This window comes from Oreochromis aureus, linkage group 22, assembly GCF_013358895.1.
Source record: "Oreochromis aureus strain Israel breed Guangdong linkage group 22, ZZ_aureus, whole genome shotgun sequence".
Taxonomy (NCBI): Eukaryota; Metazoa; Chordata; class Actinopteri; order Cichliformes; family Cichlidae; genus Oreochromis; species Oreochromis aureus.
In genome coordinates this window covers 8,318,703-8,340,677 of record NC_052962.1, presented here as the reverse complement: position 1 = coordinate 8,340,677, position 21,975 = coordinate 8,318,703, and the positions used below count along the sequence as shown (strand labels likewise).

The 21,975-nt window shown below is 43.5% G+C and overlaps 1 protein-coding gene and 1 long non-coding RNA gene across 2 annotated transcripts; one reads left to right on the top strand and one right to left on the bottom strand.

Moving 5' to 3' along the window:
- Window positions 1–608: 608 nt before the first annotated feature.
- Window positions 609–21,338, top strand: LOC116329019 (CMP-N-acetylneuraminate-beta-galactosamide-alpha-2,3-sialyltransferase 2-like). Its single transcript, XM_039605809.1, is given in 5 exon segments — window positions 609–671; window positions 4,906–5,102; window positions 5,287–5,454; window positions 19,395–19,572; window positions 21,041–21,338. Coding segments are annotated over 5 exon segments (774 nt in total). The 3' UTR covers window positions 21,209–21,338.
- LOC120435919 lies at window positions 15,965–16,454 on the bottom strand. The gene is made up of 3 exons (XR_005610017.1): window positions 16,401–16,454; window positions 16,174–16,325; window positions 15,965–16,091 (listed from the first exon to the last, which is right to left on the bottom strand). It is a non-coding gene; the product is annotated as an uncharacterized LOC120435919 (long non-coding RNA).
- Window positions 21,339–21,975: the final 637 nt, after the last annotated feature.

The window sequence follows — 21,975 nt, the reverse complement described above, 5'->3', positions numbered from 1 at the left end:
CTTTTCCTTTACAGTTTGGATGGTACAAGTCAAACAAACAAATTAAAGTGAAACGCAGAGCTTTTACTGTTAGTGCCTGGGTCGTCGACCCAGAGTTTTCAGTTTTACATTATTATTGAACTTTGATATTATTTGTAATTTCTAGTCTTTTGGTTTCTTAGAGTTCTCTGTCCTATGGTTTATGTCTCTGTGTTCCATAATTGCTGTCTCCCCTGTCAGCTGTAGCCCCTTGTCAAGTCCACGTCTCTGTGTTATGTTTCCTGTTTTACTTTGAACGTCCGTGTCTCATGTTAATGTATCTGGTTTTACTTCCCTTGTCTCGTTAGCCCTGATTTCTCCCAGCTGTGTTACCCACCTGTCTCCCATTCCCTGATTGCTCCCTCTGTGTATTTAAGCCCTGTGTTTTCTTTGGTCTGTGTTGTGACCTCACTCATCCCACACTGTGTGGTCCATTTGCCAGCCTGCCTGTTTAGTTTATTGGTATTTTCAGATTAGTTATTTTATGTTCAGCAATAAAGCTGTTTTTGGAATACACTTTTTGCCTCCTGGAGTCCGCACATTGGGTCCTTCTCTCCTGCTGCACACATCACATGACAGAAGTACAGAACATGGACCTAGCAGACTCGGCTTGGTATCAGCAGTTTCCAGTTTGTGCCTTCCCCAAGGAGAGGGTGAGGCAGGAGGCTAAGCATGCCCAGGAGCTCGAGTCAGCCTTCTACAGGTGTTGTTTGGCTCGGGGAGGGCCCCCCCGATTATAAACTCACCTCAGAGACTTTTGGAATTTCATTTCTGAATGAAGAATTGTCGGGGGTTGTGTGTGGAGGCGCTGAAGAAAGAACCCAACTGCAGGACTTGCAGGTAGGTGAGGACTGGTGATTTATTGCAGAGAACAGAGGAATGAACAGAACATGAGTTGGCTTACTGACTGGACGACTGACTGAATGGCTGACTAAGTATACGGCACACATGGGAATGACAACATCAATGACACGACTGTAAACAAGTGGAAACAGAAGACTTAAATACACAGACTGATGAGGATGATAATGAGAGACCGGTGAGGACACAGCTGAACATAATCTGGCTAATGACACATGGAACGAGATGGCACAGGAAAAACAGGAAATGAGAACAAGTGGAAAAATACAGTGAACATGAATGAACTGAAAATACTGGGTAAGCAACCCAGGAACCCTGACGAGAATTAGACTGGGAGAACTGTTTTCGTTCCGCTCCCTCTGAGCTGGAAAAAGACAATCATGTAATTCCCTCTTATATTTTTTGCTGTTTTGCTTCCACAAAGATAAAAATATCTCTCTCTCTGTGTGTGTGTGTGTGTGTGTGTGTGTGTGTGTGTGTGTGTGTGTGTGTGTGTGTGTGTGTGTGTGTGTGTGTGTGTGTGTGTGTGTGTGTGTGTGTGTGTGTGTGTGTGTGTGTGTGTGTGTGTGTGTGTGTGTGTGTGTGTGTGTGTGTGTGTGTGTGTGTGTGTGTGTGTGTGTGTGTGTGTGTGTGTGTGTGTGTGTGTGTGTGTGTGTTTCAACAACAGTTTACTATCTCAAATCTGTTTTCTGCATTATTTGTTTGCTTATTATGCACAAGTCATGTACAACACTGTCGGCCGCTGTTTTTGTTTGTTGTTTTTATTTCCAAAAATGACTTACAACAACAAAGCCTCATTTCTGCTGTTTAAAGCAAAGAAATTTTAACTTTTAGCTGTGCATGGATATCTGTTGATGGTCTTTGTTGGCAGCTGATCACATGCTAAAACACCCAAATCACCACAGACCAATGTAAACGGTATCACGACGTGTGTTTGGCAGAGAAAAAGCTTAAGATCATTTCTAAACACTTGGTGTGAGGATTGAGTGAAGAGACTTTAGGACAGAGTCAAAGTTTTGGCACTGTGCTCACAGCTGTGACCCATCCACACATTACAACTATGCACTTGCGTTGATAATATTTTTGCCCGTCATTCCAAAAAAACGGACGCCCATAGAAGCAGTTACCACAGCCACAACAGATGCTAAAAATTGCCTGCTGCAAGCCTTAGGGAATCACATTTGTGATTCATTTACAAATTCTTCTCTTGAAAGGGAAACTCTTACAAATAAATTTGCCATAAGGCCGGGGGTTAAAATATACCCCCAATCATAAAATTGAAGTGAACTGTAGTGAACTAAAATGCACTTTTGTAGTCCAGCTCCTGCACAGCTGTAGATAATTACAGGGCTTCACCACAAGGAGGAAGCAGTTCTGAGTATGGCAGGATACTGCAAGTCTTTATCACAAGGTAAAGTTTTTCAGACAAGAAAGAGACTGCAGACTGATCACATCTCACGACTACTCTCCACTTTCTTTGTATAAAACAGGTTAGTGTGTTTTCTGATCTCAACACATTTATAACGACACATAACTCTTTTCTATGTTATTATAATGAAGTTTTTATTTTATCATTATTACTATTTTTTTTTTTTCAAATGTAGCTCCTAGACACACTTTTTCTGTCCTAATTTGTATCAAAAGTCTTGAATAGATTGACAGATCTAAATTCCATATGATAGAATGATCACTCATATGATTCTCTACAATAAATAGGGTGTCATGTACTTTGATTTTGGGAGATGGCTCAATGTGTTTTTGTTTATTTATTTCTGTTACAGTTCTTTTTACACATAAGATTAAACAGATGGTTTTAAAAAGATAACAAATTAGGTAATCCCAGTGTTAGCGTTGCTGCACAGATATATTGGTTAAGCTGGACAGAAGTAGAGTTCAGCTGCAAGTTGCAGCATGTTTCAGATGCGACAGATACTTTGAAATCAGACAGATAATGTTAACCTTCTAGGACCTGGCGTCCACATATGTGGACATCACATTTTGGGTTGTCTAGACCAAAATACAAAATTTTGCTCTACAAGGGCCTGATATAACTTACAAGGACATTATACTACCAGTGTTCTATGGAAATTTAAAATGAATGCCATCATATGTGGATCTAATTTTTCTCAAAAACAAAAATCAGGTAAAAAAAAAAAAAAGGAAAGAAAAGAAAAACTGGTAATTCTTCGTTTTTATATCAATCAGCCCAAATAGCAAAGAGAAATTAAAAATGAATGCCATGAAAGAGTTCGGGTCTTAGGAGGTTAAATGCATACTCTTTTATTGCTTAAGAACATTTTGCAATATTTTCTTAACATGTTAAAGATATCAGAGTATTAAACAGGCTGATGTTTTTTGTGTGAGAGGCTCTAACAGGAGAGAGATGATATAGAGACATGACATTATTAGAAAATACTTTCTACACACTTTCTAAATGTATAGAGTGAGTGAGTGAGTGAGTGAGTGAGAGAGAATGTGTTTGAGGGTGCGTTTGTGTGATCTCCTGCTCACCAAAAGGGTCATAAAAGCAGGAAGCTTACCACACAAGAAACAGATCTTTCAGATAGGATGTGCCTATAATAAAGCCTCCACCAGCACCAGAGTAGCTGGAGAGGTGGTCAGAGACAAAGGAATGTCTTTGATCATGTTGCGTGAATTAAGACTTTACAAACTTAAGAAACACAATGACAAGATTTAACAATTTGACTCCAACACATAGTGTACGCTGTTAAGTGCCAGGAGGATTTCCAGGATTTATACATCGGGGAAACCAAACAACCTCTGGCGAAGTGGATGCAACAACACAGAAGAGCTACCTCGTCAGGCCAGGACTCCTCAGTCTATTTACACCTTCAGGCCAGTGGACACTCTTTCAATGATGAGGATGTACACATCCTGGACAGGGAGGACCGCTGGTTTGAGCGGGGAGTCAAGGAGGCCATTTATGTAAAAAGGGAAAGACCATCTCTGAATCGAGGAGGGGGCCTAAGGGTACATCTTTTGCCATCATACAATGCTGTGATTGCAGCCAATTCCCCAACTCTCTGTGAATGGTACTCATGGCCATTGATCAGTGGGCTTTGATCAGTGGTTGTTGATCAATGGTCATGAGAATTTGTGTAATTATGATGAAGGAACTGACCTCCCAGCCCATTGTTCCTTCAGTGGGCCGGTTTCAGTCATTGTGCAAATGCACTTCTTATAAGATTGGGGAAACCTGCAGTCAGCTGAGTCTGAAGAAGTCACTTGGATGAGTGACGAAATGTTTCTCCCACTGAAAACGCTATGTCCAGATGAACAGAATTAACTTTTGGAGATGTGGAACTAACAATTAGTTCAAGCATGATTGTAGACATGAGTTGCATTCTGTCATTTAGGATGTAACAAATTGATTTTAATATTGGCTAAGGTCTTGTTTTGAGTATCATTGTGGTAATAAACAGTTTGGTCTTGTTTGCAGCGTGATGACGTGATTTTGTATGGTCATGTGTTGTCACATGGGTAATTCCTGTGTTTTCTAATGTATCTACAGTATGGATCAGATCCCCATTCAAGAATATCAGGGTGCGAAGATGCTTCCAAGGAAACCATTAGTTTTCTTTGTCTTGCTGTGCGTCACTACCATTGGAGTTTTTTCTAGAGCTTCATGGATTTTAACTGTGTACCAGGATTCCTTCTTCCCTCAGAATGGAAGTGTTTGTGCCTGCAACAAATGTTTAATGGAATATGACCCGTGGCTTAGTGAACTTATGAAAGAATCTCCTGAGCCCTTTCTATCACCCACAAACAATATCTCAGAGGATACATTTAACTGGTGGAAGGTAAATGTTAATTTCTGTATTTTAAACAAATGGATTATAATGGATATATGCACTGAAAATTTGGTTAAAAAGGATATCCTTTTAACCAAATTTTCAGTGCTAATAGGGATTTTTTTTTTTTAAATAAATATACTCTCAGAATAATCAGTTGGTATAAAAAAGCTAGTGAACTCAACAATTTAATTAACTACTTTTGTTATGTCAGCGCATACAGTATGACAGACGCAACTTCACTTTCTACAATAAAACAGTGGACAAGGTTTTTCAGATCTTCCCAACCAAAGTCAATTTCACAAGATCCAGCCCTGACCTTTGTAGAACTTGTGCTGTGGTTGGGAATTCTGGTAATCTCAATGGATCGCATTATGGACCACTGATAGACTTTCATGATATTGTCATAAGGTAAGAGTAGAACATACTGTTTTGAAATCTTCATGCATGTGTTATCTTTAAATATCTGTAAGCATTGCTAAAACCTTTAAAACTCAATTGAATAAAATATTTTCTTTCCCCAGTATGGATGTTCATTCTACATATATCATCCAATAGATGATAATATGTACAATATATCCTCTGTGCTTTTTAGAATAAACCTTGGGCCCACAAAAGGCTTTGAAAGAGATGTTGGAAACAAAACAACATACCATGTGATGTATCCAAGGAGTTTCACAAATTTGGACACCACCACACATCTTGTCTTTTTTCCATTCAAAATTTACGATCTGCAGTGGCTTATCCGGTCTTTTACTCAAAGGTATGTGTGTATTACAGAGGTAATATTTTTATTTGGTCCTGTATCTTGGTGAAAATTTCTTTAATTTAACATTTATGATTTGAAAGTATAGTCTGAATACATAACTGCAAGACAAAACCCTTTGAATATACACTTTTGTATTAAAAAAAACCCTAGCAAAACATGATGTTTTATATTTTCTAAAAGAAAAAAATGAATGAAGAAAGGAGACCCCACAAGAAATAAAAGTAATGGGAAAAAAATTATCAGAATCTGAATCGCATTTATTAGCCAAGTATATGCACAAACACATATAAGAAATATGGTTCCGGTTGTTGGTGTCTCTCAAGCACAACAATGTAAAATACACAATATATGAACAACACAATGAACAATATACATAAACCACAATATAAAAACATCTAAATCCTTATATACAGAAAATACAGGATTATAGAAATAAATACCACAGAGTGTACATAAACTGCAGTTGCAATTTGGCAGTGTGAAGCAATGTTACAGTTCAACGGTTTAGGAGGGAAATAGCAAGGGGAAAGAAACTGTTCCTGTGTTGGGTGGTCCTGGTTTGCAGGCTTCTATACCATCTGCCAGAAGGCAGCAGTTCAAAAGGTCTGTGTCCAGGGTGTGAGGAATCTGTGATGATTTCCCCTGCCTGTTTCCTGGTCCTTGAGAGGTACAGATCCTGGATGGAGGGCAGGAGGGATCCGATGACCTTTTCTGCTGCCCGTAAAGTCCACTGCAGTCTGAACCTGTCCTTTTTAGTGGCTGCTCCATACCAGACTGTGATGGAGGAGCACAGGACAGACTCAATGACTGCAGTGTAGAACTGGATCAGCAACTCCTGTGGAAGACTACACTTCCCCAGTTGTCTCTGGAAGTGCATCTTCTGCTGGGTCTTTTTGAGGATGGAGGAGGACTATCTCCCAGGACTTCAGGTCCTGGGAGATAGTAATACCCAGGAACCTGAAGATCTTCACAGTAGATACCGGGTGGTCTGATATGGTGAGATGGAGCAGTGCTGAGGGATGTCTCCTGAAGTCCACTATTATCTCTACAGTCTTAAGCATGTTCAGCTCCAGATTGTTCTGACTGCACCAGAGTACCAGCGGCTCAACTTCCTGTCGATAATTACAGAAAGACATAAAAAAGAGAAATAGAAAAATGACATGTGTTGAGGTAGGTCGGAGGGGGGGACAATGTAATTTCACATGAGATAAAGTGGCAGGAGTGAGCAGCAGTACAAATTTGAGCAGTACAAGACTAAAAGTGGCAATTAGTGCAATATTGTCTCATGAAGGGTTTGTTCCCTTCACCTCCGGGTCGGGGAATGGATCCTGACCGTCGTCTGTGCTTATGCGCTGAGTGGCAGTTCAGAGTAACCAGCCTTCTTTGAGTCCCTGGGTGGGGTACTGGAGGGTGCTCCTCCTGGGGACTCTGTTGTCCTACTGGGAGACTTCAATGCTCACGTGGGCCATGACAGCAAGACCTGGAGGGGCGTGATTGGGCAGAACGGCCTTCCGGATCTGAGCCCGAGCGGTGTTTTGTTATTGGACTTCTGTGCAAACCACAGTTTGGCGATAACGAACACCATGTTCGAACATAAGAGTATCCATAAGTGCACATGGCACCAGGACACACTAAACCACAGGTCGATGATCGATTTTGTGTTTGTATCACCAGACCTGAGGCCACATGTTTGGACACTAGGTGGAGGGGGAGGACAATGGACCGACCTGGTGCACCTAAATGCACAGTGGGGGTATGCTGGGAACGCCTAGCAGAGGCCCCGGTCTGTGAGATCCTCAACTCACACCTCAACAGCATTGAGTCCGAATGGACCATGCGGCCGCAGCTCAGTGCAGCGGCTTCTGCAGTGGAGATGCTGAACAAGGTAGTTGGTGCCTGTTGTGGTGGTAATCTCTGAACCAAATGGTGGACACCAGAGGTGAGGGGAGCCACCAAGCTGCAAAAGGAGTTCTACCGGGCTTGGTTAGCCTGTGGGACTCTGGAGGCAGCTGATAGGTACTGGCAGGCCAAGTGGAACGTGACGCGGGCGGTGGCTGAAGGTGTGGGAGGAATTTGGAGAGGCCATGGAAAAAGACTTTCGGACTGCCTCGAAGAGATTCTGGCGAGTCAGGCGACTGGGGAGGGGAAAGCGGTAATCTACCTGCACTGTGTATAGTACGGGTGGAGTGCGGCTGACTTTGACTAAGAAAATTGTCGGGCAGTGGAAGGAATACTTCGAGGACCTCCTTAATCCCACTGGCACATCTTCCATGTAGGAAGCAGAATCTGGGGACAAAGGGGATAACCCGACAATCTCTGGGGGTGAGGTCACTAAGGCAATTAAACAACTCATTGGTGGCAGAGCCCCAGGGATGCATGAGGTCCGCCCCGAGTTCCTGACCGGAGGGTGTGTTCCAACTACAGACGAATCACACTCCTCAGCCTCCCTCGGAAAGTTTATGCCAGGGTGCTGGGGAGCAGAGTCTGTCCGTTAGTCAAACCTTGGATACAGGAGGAACAATGCAGTTTTCGTCCTGGTCGTGGAACACTGGATCAGCTCTTCATCCCTCTCAAGGATTAAGGGTGCTTGATTCATCACAGCTGATATAATGACTAAATTACCTCCAACATGTCTTGAAGTTTTCCAGAGGCCTGGTAATGAACTAATCACTTGATTCAGGTGTGTTGACCCAGGGTGATATCTAAAACCTGCAGGACACCGGCTCCCGAGGCCTGGAGTTGGCCACCCCTGACCTATGCCCTGCCCGTGATCAGGTACCCTGCTGGGATAATAAGCTCATTAAAGGAGGAGATAGAAGCAACTGACATCAAGACAAGGAAACTCCTAACCATGCACGGAGGATTTCACCCCAAGTCCAGCACCCTGAGGCTGTACGCTAAGCGGAAAGAAGGAGGCCAAGGACTGGTGAGTGTCAGCACCACGGTCCAGGAAGAGACAAGGAACATCCACGAATACTTCAAGAAGATGGCCCCAACTGACCCCATGCTCAGTGAATACCTCAGGCAGCAAAAACTGAAGAAAGAGGAGGAAGACGAGGAACCATCATGGAAGACAGGCCCCTGCACGGTATGTACCACCGGCAGATAGAGGAGGTGGCTGATATCCAAAAATCCTACCAGTGACTGGACAAAGCTGGACTGAAAGATAGCACAGAGGCACTAATCATGACACCACAGGAAAAAGCTCTGAGCACAAGATCCCTAGAGGCTGGGGTCTACCACATCAGGTAAGACCCCAGGTGCAGGCTGTGTAAAGATGCCCATGAGACAATCCAACACATAACAGTAGGGTGGAAGATGCTAGCAGGCAGGGCATACATGGAACGCCATACCCAAGTGGCCGGCATAGTATGCAGAAACATCTGTGCCGAATACGGCCTGGAAGTCCCGAGGTCAAAATGGGAGACACCCCCTCGGGTAGTGGAGAATGACCGAGCTAAGATCCTGTGGGACTTCCAGATACAGACGGACAAAATGGTGATGACTAACCAACCAGACATAGAGGTGGTAGACAAACAGAGGAAGACGGCTGTAGTGATAGATGTAGCGGTTCCAAATGACAGCAACATCAGAAAGAAGGAACACAAGAAGCTCGAGAAATACCAAGGGCTCAGAGAAGAGCTCAAGAAAATGTGGAGGGTGAAGGTAACAGTGGTCCCAGTGGTAATCGGAGCACTAGGTGCAGTGACTCCCAAGCTAGGCAAGTGGCTCCAGCAGATCCCGGGAACAACATCGGAGATCTCTGTCCAGAAGAGCACAGTCCTAGGAACAGCTAAGATACTGCGCAGGACCCTCAAGCTCCCAGGCCTCTGGTAGAGGACCCGAGCTTGAAGGATAAACCGCCCGCAGGGGCGTGCTGGGTGGTTTATATATCTATCTATCTATAGATAGATATATAGATAGATATAGAGATATAGATATATAGATATATATGGCGGTGTTTCATGGCCCAGGCAAGCACTCTTTGTATTATTCTGACATCTTGGCAATGGCTTTCTTGCTGCAAATCGTTCTGTCAAACCTGCAGCTTGAAGTCTACTCTTTACAGTTGAAACTGAGACTTGCTTACTATGAACACTATTAAGCTGTGCTTGAAGCTGTTGTCCTGTGAACTACCTGTCATGCAAGCTGTTAACTCTCAGAAACCTGTCCTCTGATTAAGTTGTTGTGTTGGGTCTACCAGACTTCTTCCTGTCACAGTTTGCCCCAGTTTGTGAGTGCCTTTTAATGGTGAAGCAAACTGTACTCACTGACACCTTGACTTTCTTTGCAATTTCTCTGTAGGAAAGACCTACATTTTTAAGTGTAATGATGGTCTGTCTTTCGTCCATTGTTAATTTCCTTTTTCTCACCATTTTTGTATCAACACATTACTTTCTGCAATACAATACTGTTCAACTGATGCTCACAAGAGTATAGTACCACAGTGTGCTCTAACACTGCTCTTATGCAGACAGATGGGGTTGAGTATCTTGCCCAAGTACAACTGTTGCAGTGAAGGTGTTGAGTCTGAGAGCAGCTGACCTGAAAGATGGGATCATTGTGAAGATAGAAACCTGGACCCTATGTAGCCGGTTAGCAAGGTTACATGAAGTACCCTCTGAAGGTCTGTGAGAATGACTGCAACCATAACCGAAGCCAACTCACTGATCTATACCACAGCAGCAGCGAACACGGAGAATGCTCTGCTACAAAATAAACAGCCAAAGGAGCAGTGCCCTCCATGGAGAAAGAGACTAGAGGCCAAGATCAAGGTAGCACAGAGGAAAGCCATCTATCGAAGCTGCAGAAAGGGATGTTGTAGAATGGGATGCCTAAGAAGTTAGCAAGCTGCCCATAACTGAGGCCTTGGAAAATGCCAAGTAAAGACTCACAGCCTTGGCTAGCCAAAAACGTATACCAGACATATAGAAGGCAGGAGAATCAGCCATCTGTACTCCACAGAACCAACATATACGCTCATTGGTGAGAGAGTGATAAGAAAACATCCTCACCAAGGCTGGAGACGGAGCAGTACTGGAAGAGCATATGGGAGAAATATGCAACCCATAACGACAATGCTCAGTGGCTAGTGGATTTGGGGTGGCAGTGTCTCAGATGGTAGAGCAGATCAGCTACTGACTGGAAGGTTGGTGGTTCTATCCTTGGCTTCCCCAGTCTGCATGCCAAGTATCCTTGGGCAAGATACTAACCCCAAGTTGCTCTCCGACGTGTCCATCGGTGTCTGAATGTGTGTGAATGCTTAGATTGCACTTAAGTATAGAAGGAAGTGCTTGTATGAGTGGGTGTGAATGGGAGAATGATGCGTGTTGTATACAGCGCTTTGAGTACTCCGGGAGAGTAGAAAAGCGCTATATAAGAATCAGTCCCTTTACCATTTAAAAGCAGACTGCAGAAACCTCCCTGAACAGGATCCAGTATGCATCACAGTGGCAGACAACCAAGAAAGGGTCTCAGGTATAAAGAGTTGGACAGCACCAAGCCCTGACATGAATCATGCCTAGTGGTTACCGAAGCTAATTTCACTCCATAAGCATCTGACAGCACAAATGAACCAGCTGCTACTAGATGAAAGACATCCGGAATGGCTAACTGAAGGCCAGATAGTCCTGATCCCTAAGGATCAATACATGAGTGGGGCACAGAAAGAAATTAGCAGGAATATCATTTAGAACTGAGGGGACTCCACTACCAGAAGGCAACATTGCAGACATTGGGATTCCCATGTACTTGTAGTTGTTCGCACAGGCAAATAAGAATCATGAACAGGCTGCTAGGAAAGCCACAACCACCAAATAGAAACGAGATGATGAGAGATGAGATGGCCTTTGTCAGTTGCAGTTGCCCGCAACTGAGATGACAGACCTTGCCGACCGTAAGAAAAAACATCGAAATGTGTAATACAAAAGGATAATCTGGAATGCACAGATATGTAAATGGTAAATTGCCTGTATTTGTATAGCGCTTTACTTAGTCCCTATGGACCCCAAAGCGCTTTACACTATATTCAGTCATCCACCCATTCACACACTGGTGATGGCAAGCTACACTGTAGCCACAGCTGCCCTGGGGCGCACTGACAGAGGCCAGGCTGCCGGACACTGGCGCCACCGGGCCCTCTGAACACCACCAGTAGGCAACGGGTGAAGTGTCTTGCCCAAGGACACAACGACCGAGACTGTCGGAGCCGGGGCTCAAACCGGCAACCATCCGATTACAAGACGAACTGCCAACTCTTGAGCCACAATCGCCCCAACACACCATAACACAATAAAACAAAGACAAGCAACATGGGAGAATATTCCAGAGTGTACAGCTGGATCTGGGACTGCTGCCATCTTCGACCTCCAGCTGATCCGCTGTCCACATCGGATGGGAGGTAAGCATGGGAGGAGGCGTTGGATTTGGGAGAGGGAGGGTGATATCCCTCCACAGTATCAGTGTACATGTTTTGGGCGTGTGTGTGTGTATCCCGTGTTCAGCTGAGAGAAAGTGTCACCACGCCCGGTTAAGCGAAGGTCAACAGTCTCCATTGGACCCAGGTGGCTTTGAAGGAGGGACAAAGAGTTCTCACAACAGTCCTATTTTTCATGGAAGAATTTTTGTTGTTCCAGTCAGCTTTGACCTTGGCAGGCCTTCAGCTGGCCTTCAGCTGGAATAACCGCAGGAGTGAAGATGGTGAATGTTTGGGTTTAGTGTGAACAACTGCATCCAATTTTTACAGTTGGTCTAATGTCCATCACTGGTCACCAATTCTCTCAATTCCCGTTCTTCTTCTTCTCCAAGATGTTATCCATATTGCAGAGCCATGAGCTTCTCCAAGATCTTATCCATATTGCGTTCAATAACACAGTCTTATTCACAGCCCTGCCCATCACCTATCATGTCAGCCAGCCTTGTGAGATTTTGAACAGCTGTAGCCGCTTCTTGTTCTTCAGTAAGCCAGGTCCAAGCCAGCTCCAATCAGCAAGAACTCTGTTATCGTGGTTCCAAATTGGTAGATCTTGTTCAATGTCCTCCATCGAGACTGTCACACGACGCAACCGACTATCGAGTATCTGGCAGCAAACGTCTCCAAAGGACAATCGGGCTCTCCCAAGCCCAGGAAGGTGTTAATTTCGTTACGGGACCAGTTGATCAAATCTATAATTCTTTAGGTTTTAGAGAACAAGACTGAGAGACTCTTTGAGGGTTAGAGTTACACGAGACTAGACAAAACCATAGAAGCAGCAGCGGGGAATATAAGGGAGGGAGAGGGCAAAAGATGCAGGGCTGTTTGTGGAGGTAAAATACGTCTGCACATGACATTTACGCCCACCCATTGTTGTGGGTGGGCGTAAATGGACACATTTATGCAGCTGTATTTCGCACATGACTATGAAAGGCGGAAGAGGAAGTAGTTCCTTCCAATGTAGAGAATCCGAATGATATAGTTTCTTTCCACTCTGTTCCTGTTAATGATAAACTACAAATTTACCCTAAATTACTAAAATATTGATATTTTAATATGAGAATCGATTCTAGAACATAAATGACTGGTATCGGAGGAATTGATATTTCAGTATCGATCCGTACATCACTAATCCGGGCAATCAACACCCATGTCCTGCTGGTGAAGAGAGACCCGATGGGATAATAAGATGGCCAAAGAAGGAGATAGAAGCCACTGATATAAAAAAAAAAAGGAAGCTCATCACCTTGCATATATCCAGCTCCCTGAGACTGTACGCTGTAAGCAAAAGGAAGAAGGCTGGGGACTAGTGGGTGTCAAAACCACTGTCCAGGATGAAACAACAAACATCCATGAGAACATCAGGAAGATGGGCAAGACTAAACTTAGTTTGGTTAGTGTTACGGCCCCTGGCCTCACGTGGCCCCGCCTTCCTCTATGGAAATCCAAGCGTTCCAGGACTCGCAGGTGATTGGCTGGCCAGGGACCTATGCCCGCCCAACTTCATGCAGATCGGAGTGTGGCAGTCCACATACACCATTGGCTGCTGCAGGATCCTTGAACACAGTGGACCAATGGCACGGCTGCCTGCATTTACCTGGGAGTATAAAAGGCTGAGGAGTCTTCATTCGTTGGGGGACTTGTTGATGCGAACAGACTGTGTAGACTGTCCCTCCTGCCTTTGCCTTTGCCTTTGCACTGCTGCCTTTTGAACCTTTGTTTTGAGTAGCTGCCTGTGAGATTATTAGATGATTAGTGTTTTATTAGTGTTATTTGAATATATGAGTTACTTGTTGTGTTTGTTTAAATCACTCCATTGCCTAGTGAGTTGTTTCACTAATGGTTTTCAGTTGTGGTAATAAACCTTCTGTTTTCTTTTTATCTAACCCTCCTGCCTCTGGACTCATTTATGTTACATCCCTTGTCGCCTAGCAGAGCCGTGTCGTAACAGTTAGTAAATACCTCAGGCAGCAGAAATCCAAGAAAGAAGAGGAGCAAGAAGAGGAAATATCATGGGAGGACAGGCCCCTGCATAGTATGTAGCACCGTCAGGTAAAAGTGGTTGATATCCAGAAATCCTACCAGGGGCTGGACAAAGCTGAACTGAAAGACAGCACGGAGACATTAATAATGGCAGCAGAGAAACAAGCTCTGAGCACTAGATGCCGGGGGGTGTCTACAACAACAGACAAGAGCCTAGGTGCAGGCTGTACCAAGATGCCCCTGAAACAATCCAGCACATAACAGCAGGGTGTAAAATGCTTGCAGGCAGGGCATACATGGAACTCTATAACAAAGTGGTCAGCATAGTATACAGAAAAATCTGTGAACGTGTCCTACGGTGGTTGAGAATGGCTGATCAAAGATCCTGTGGGATTTCCAGATACAAACGGACAAACTGGTGAATGTTAATGTTCATTTTCTTTCTTTAAGGAAATACACAGCCATGTGATATGGTACTCATTCTACTGAGCTAAATGGGCGCCCCTGACTACCTTTTAAAATATTTAATTCATTTTAGAAGTTGAAATAACAAGTTACGGCGCTGCACCTCGATGTGAACCAGCGGTCTGCTTTACGAAAAGGACCCCTTAAGCGGGTAATATCCTGTAAGTGGTTTTATACCACAACAAAAACAAGTATTATTATGACTGTCCTCTTATGGGAAATGACGTGGCCAGTTCTGCTTTCTCCCAAGTGGAACTTCTGCACTGCATCCACGTCTGATCTCATCTTGCATTTCCTGCTCCTTTCCTGAAAAAAACACCTCCCTCCCTAATCTTGCTGTATTAATATTATCTAGCAATTCTTAGCCTGTTGTTTTCTATTTATAACCTAAGTCTGGGACATTCTGTTCAGAGTCCCTTGGCCCAGAAAAATATTACCCTGACTTATATTAGTTATGATGTGTAAAAATGTTTGCAAATTCCTCTGGAGCTCAACATGTCAGTCTCAATATTCAATTCAATTATAGCTCTGAATTGACGTTTTTGAACCATTACCTCCGGTTGCAAAACAGCCCCAGTGCATAATTTTATTACCACCATGCTTGTCAGTTGGCAAAGTGTTCTTAGATTTAAAAGTCTTACCACTGCTTTTCTAAACACATCACTTATCTTTATGGCCTCATAGCTCAATCTTTATTTTGTCTGACCATAACATTTTTTCCAGGAGTTTTTTCTTCATTTGCCCAGCTGCAAATTTTAGTCAAGCATGAAAGTGTGTATTTTAAACTAAATGTGAAATTGTAGTTCACTGTAGACAATGGTGCTTTGTGTTCCAGCAGTTTCCAGTTCATGACAGGCTTAAACCTTGCTGGTTGTGGGTTTTTTTTTAACTGAACATCCTAACCAATATCCTCTGACATTTTGAATCATCATTCAGATCTTAGCAAAGTTGTGACATATTGAGACAAATAAAGTTCCTTCCCACAGCCCCAACAGATTGAAAATCTGTTGACAGTTCTGTGTCAGGAAGCCAGCTAATTAAAATTACCTATGCTACCACCAAGAAGAGTGGTCAAATATCTCATCAGATTTATATCAGGAGCTTGTTGACGGCTTCCAAAAGCATCTAATCAAGCAAAAAAACTGGCTATAATATAATACTAATGGGGGTATGTAAGCTATATTTTTAACCCTACACAGAAAAAGTGTTTCCATCCTGAATTCCTATTTTTTTGTATCTTTGTCACAAATGTCTCAGCACTGCGCTGATACCTTTACCAAACAGTCTTAAATTTGGATAGAGATTCACAAAAACATATCTCAGGGTTAGTTTTCAAAGTGGCTTAAGCCAGATGAGAAGCATTGAACTGCCATCTTAAGGAGTGTTCATGAAATCCGGTAGATCCGAGGGAGGTTTGGTAATCAGGGCAGGTGCGTGGGTCAGAGGCGGGAGCCTAAGATGAGCTTCACCCAGACAGAGGAGAGGGGGAGAGAGAGAGGGAGAGCACAACAACAATAAAACTGTCATGCACCACAGTGCGCGCACACAAATGGTATCCAAAAGCAGACTCAATATGTCAAATGCGAGCAAGAAAACAGTTTATTGCTTTAACAAAAGGTGACCCGGAACAATCAAAGAAACAAAACGAGGAACTGAAGAAAAACCGAGAAGATAAACGACACAGGGAAGCCGTAATCAGGACCGTGGGAGGCTGCAACAGAAAGGGGAGAAAATTACTAGTGAGCCGGGAAATAGGGAGACACAACAAGACAGGGCTTTAGTAATTGGCTTACGATCAGAGCAGGACTGTGGGACTCGGAAGGGGGGGGAAGTGTGTCCATGGGAAACGAATCCGAGGAGGCAGGGATGAGGACAGATGATGCACTGGGTGATCCAAGCAAGCAAGAGGACAGGCAGGTGGCAGGCACAAACCCCGGATCGTACCCTAGGCACATGAAGGCAGAATTAACGCAGTTCAAATGACACATATGTACAAAGCTTTTGCGGGAAGCCTAGTTACCCCTGAGGGGTGATTAACGGACTGGCGAGGAGCATCCGTCAGCGTGGGTTAAATAGTCCTCCAGGTAATTGCCCAGAATGGAAAGCAGGTGTGCAGGTGATGGCCCAGCCTGGGGGTGTGGCCACCAGGGCATCCCACACACTCTTCAAATATAGGGCCACAGACTATGACAAAAACATGTGGCATGACAGAGAGTGACATATATATATATATATATATACATATATATACATACACAGTTGTGTCATGGTCTCGGTGCCTCCCTGGCAGTGTAGAATTAAAAAACAAACAAACAAACCATTACAAAAACACAAAGGTAAACTGCACCATATTTTAAAATGTCTGTGAAGGTTCTCATTCATCCAGGTCATGGTAGTCAAAGGAGTTTGCAAAGAAAAGCGTCTGGACTTCTTTAAGTTGCTTGAAGACGTTTCACCTCTCATCCGAGAAGCTTCTTCAGTTCTAAGGTCAAATGGCCAAGAGTCCCAGATTTAAACCCAGTGGGAGTGTCCCCAAGGAGGGACAAAGGACCCCCTGGTGATCCTCTAATCACATCGCCAAGGTGTGAGCGGGTGTGGGACCTAATCAGCCAAGGTTTCGGGTGAGCTCATTGTGAAACCTGGCCCCACCTTGTCATGTGAATTCCTGAGGTCAGATGGCCCAGGATGTGAGTGGGCGTTAAGTCGTCTGAGGAGGAACTCAAAACTGGATTATAGATGGCAGACAGTTGGTGTCGTAAACCACCGCCTCTGTTCAAAGATGGTCGCTCACAGTGGACATAGATGGCCTCTTTCACTCCTCTTTCAAACCATCTGTCCTCTCTGTCCAATATGTGAACATTGGCATCCTCGAAAGAGTGACCTTTATCCTTAAGATGCAGGTGGACTGCTGAGTCTTGTCCTGTGGAGGTGGCTCTTCTATGTTGTGCCATGCGCTTGTGAAGTGGCTGTTTGGTCTCTCCAATGTAGAGGTCTGGGCATTCCTCACTGCACTGTACAGCATACACCACGTTGTTCAGTCTGTGTTTTGGAGTTTTGTCTTTCGGGTGAACCAGTTTCTGTCTGAGAGTGTTGCTGGGTCTGAAGTACACTGGGATGTCGTGCTTGGAGAAAGCTCTCCTGAGTTTCTCTGATACACCCGGCTACATAGGTGATGACAACGTTGTTGCGTCTGTCTTTCTTATCCTCCCTCGCTGGTGTCTGATCTTCTTTTCTGTGCCTCTTTGCTGACTTTATGAACGCCCAGTTAGGATAACCACATGTTTTCAGTGCTTCCTTTACGTGTGTGTGTTCCTTCTTTATCCCTTCAGGCTTAGAGGAACATGTTCTGCCCGGTGGTGTAGGGTCCTAGTTACTCCAAGTTTGTGTTCAGAGGGTGATGGGAGTCAAGAGGAGGTACTGGTCTGTGTGTGTGGGCTTCCGGTAAACTTCAATGTTGAGGTTGCCATTCTCTTCAATGTGCTGGCGCAGTCCAGGAAAGGCAAACAGTAATCCTTTGTGTCTTCCTGGTGAACTTGATGTTTTTTCATCCACGGCGTTAATGTGCGCAGTGAAGGATTCCACTTCTTGTGTCTTGATTTTGACCCAGGTGTCATCTACATATCTGTACCAGTGGCTGGGTACTCAAAATCAAGACACAAGAAGTGGAATCCTTCACTGCGCATTATTAACGCCGTGGATAAAAACATCAAGTTCACCAGGGAAGACACAAAGGATTACTGTTTGCCTTTCCTGGACTGCGCTGCACATTGAAGAGAATGGCAACCTCAACATTGAAGTTTACCGAAGCCCACACACACAGACCAGTACCTCCTCTTGACTCCCATCACCCTCTGGAACACAAACTTGGAGTAATTAGGACCCCACCACCGGGCAGAACATGTTCCCTCTAAGCCTGAAGGGATAAAGAAGGAACACACACACGTAAAGGAAGCACTGAAAACATGTGGTTATCCTAACTGGGCGTTCATAAAGTCAGCAAAGAGGCACAGAAAAGAAGATCAGACACCAGCGAGGGAGGATAAGAAAGACAGACGCAACAACGTTGTCATCCCCTATGTAGCCGGTGTATCAGAGAAACTCAGGAGAGTTTTCTCCAAGCACGACATCCCAGTGTACTTCAGACCCAGCAACACACTCAGACAGAAACTGGTTCACCCGAAAGACAAAACTCCAAAACACAGACTGAACAACGTGGTGTATGCTGTACAGTGCAGTGAGGAATGCCCAGACCTCTACATTGGAGAGACCAAACAGCCACTTCACAAGCGCATGGCACAACATAGAAGAGCCACCTCCACAGGACAAGACTCAGCAGTCCATCTGCATCTTAAGGATAAAGGTCACTCTTTCGAGAGATGCCAATGTTCACATATTGGACAGAGAGGACAGATGGTTTGAAAGAGGAGTGAAAGAAGCCATCTATGTCCACTGTGAGCGACCATCTTTGAACAGAGGCGGTGGTTTACGACACCAACTGTCTGCCATCTATAATCCAGTTTTGAGTTCCTCCCAGACGACTTAACGCCCACTCACATCCTGGGCCATCTGACCTCAGGAATTCACATGACAAGGTGGGGCCAGGTTTCACAATGAGCTCACCCGAAACCTTGGCTGATTAGGTCCCACACCCGCTTTCACACCTTGGCGCATGTGATTAGAGGATCACCAGGGGGTCCTTTGTCCCTCCTTGGGGGGATACTCCCACTGGGTTTAAATCTGGGACTCTCGGCCATTTGACCTTAGAACTGAAGAAGCTTCTCGGATGAGAGGTGAAACGTCTTCAAGCAACTTAAAGAAGTCCAGACGCTTTTCTTTGCAAACTCCTTTGACCATATTTTAAAATGCAGTTGCATTTTTGAGCTTGGACTTATTTCATGTTATTGTTATATCCAACAGGCAAAAGGAAACTGCTAAATCAGGTTTGAAAACTAACACGGATTTGGTGAGTAGAATGACTTATTCTTCAAACATCCAGAATATGATATGTCATAAGAAAGGTAATTCTATTATTTACTAAACTGTCATTGAAGTCTAACTGTAATCTTTAATAGGTGATGATCCTCAGCCCTGCTTTCATGAAATATGTCCATTATGTTTGGCTAAAACAACATGGGAGGTATCCATCCACTGGCTTTCTGACTTTGGTTCTCAGCTTGTACTTGTGTGATGAGGTAGGTTCAAGAAACAGATACGATAATTCATTGCTACACCATTCATTATTGGCCCATTGGTTGTACATAAGAGCATAGATATCATTTCCAGCTTAAGCATTACCACAAGGGATCTTTACCATCTGGTTATTTCTAGAGCAGAATTACCTAAATACCATTAAACTAGCTGGGACAATATCCCTTATTTAGATTTGACAATCACAGATAGAGAATCTGTGATTGTATTTGGAAGGTCTCATAGAGAATTGAATTTGGAAGGCCTCATAGGGAACTGGCAGTTGCCCCTCGGCTGGATGGCCCATGTACTAATGAGAAGTGAATGAATTAAAAAGGTGTGGAGGTTGGAGCATTGAAATGAGAACCAAATTTTACATTGCAGCCATTCCCCAACTGTCTGTGAATGGTACTCATGGAGAATTGATCTATGATCATACAAATGTGTGTATTAATGATCATGAAACTGACCTCAAAGCCGATTGTTAGTGAGTGATGCTATCTTCAGTCATTATGCAAATGTACTGTTAAGGCTTGGGAAACCTGTAGGACATTTTTACCAATGAAAATGCTATGTCCAGATGAATAGAATTAACTTACCAGGATTTCCATACACAGATGATTGAGGATGCATCAAGACATAAGTTTTTGAGGCTTTTACTTTTAGAGTCCTTTCCTCCAAGGAAATTAGAGGACCAAGGGACTTGCCTCCCTGTCCTTGGTCCCCTAATAATACCTTTTTTAAGAGCAATGCAGAACACATTAGTGGGGGGATAAGCTCACTCTTTACACTGATGCATCAATCAATCTGTTAATCAATCAGGAACAGGTAACTATTAACCTTGATTATTTTCCTATTTCTCCTTCTTCATTTTATCTGTTTATTATTAATTGTATGTATTTATTATAGTTTTATACTGTTACTGTATTTGCATGTTGAAGTGTTTGTTTCTTGGCCTTTCCTATTGCCTTGATAAGGCTCTTGGTATGAGAAAGTTCCAGGGGATGGTGAGGGTGCTAGTAGTAGAATGTATGACAAGTATTGACAATCCTAACTTACACAGACTGTATTTTTATTTTTGGTTTTAATAAAATATACTTAAAAAAGAAAAATGGAATGGCAAATCGCCTACACTGCATTAAGCTAAAGCACAGGTGTCGAACTCCAGGCCTCGAGGGCCGGTGTCCTGCAGGTTTTGGATGTGTCCTTGATCCAACACAGCTGATTTAAATGGCTAAATTACCTCCTTAAGATGTCTTGGGGTTCTCCAGAAGCCTGTTAATGAATTAATCATTTGATTAGGGTGTGTTGACCCAGGGTGATATCTAAAACCTGCAGAACACCGGCCCTCGAGGCCTGGAGTTCAACACCTCTGAGCTAAAGCATGTTAATGAAATCTGTTGTGTCTATAATCTATAATTATTTTATGTTAATTTCATTTGTGATTAATAATCCACATTTTTGTGTCTTCAGGTTAGTGTGTTTGGATTTGGAGCAGACCAGGATGGAAACTGGAATCATTACTATGAGCAAATCAAAAACAAACGTCTGAAAACTGGACAACATCCTGGAAGCCTGGAATATCAATATATTGAGAAACTTCATAAGCAACGGAAAATTAATTTTTTCAGAGGATGGTAATCTGGCTTTTGGTGTCTCTCAGGGGCATTAAGATAAGCAGTCCCCAGAAATGTAGAATTAAAATACTTAAGAATAGTAGATCTAAAAAAATAAAAAAATAAAAAAATGTGTAGCTTTGTTCAGTAGTTGCGTGTTGGGTATCAGAGATTACTTATTTTTGGAAGTGTTTACATACAATAAAGTCCTTTCAGTATACCACCATACAAAAGATGTCCATTTTGTTCATAAAACAGTTTTCCTCCCATTCGGCAACTTATTCTTCAGCATATTTTGTCCAGTATATCCACTATCTGTCCTCTGCACATGTTGAAACCATTTTAGTCTTGTCTCTCTAGCTACCCTATCAGAGCTGTTCCTCTGATATATTAATCACACACACACACACACACACACACACACACATTATCTCTTACATCTCTTGGTGAGATGTAAAATGATTAAAATCATTGTAGCTTCTGATGACAAGCAAGATGACACCTGTGCTTGGCTTCTACCTGTCTGCAATCTCCTATTACATTTTATGCTATTATATCAACCCTAGCGTTTAATAAATGCACCTCTGCCGCTGTGACTTATGACTGTTCTTCTCTGCTCCACATCGAAAAGTCTATGGAATGCCTTTATGATGTTTGGGATAGTTCAAGGAAACTTTCCCCCTACTATTTGTGTGCTTTTCCTGATAGGAAAAGGAGCTAATTACAAAAAGTGCCTCAGGAAATCCTAAGAAGAAATCAAGGAAAAGAGGCTGTAGGGTTGGCATCCAGATC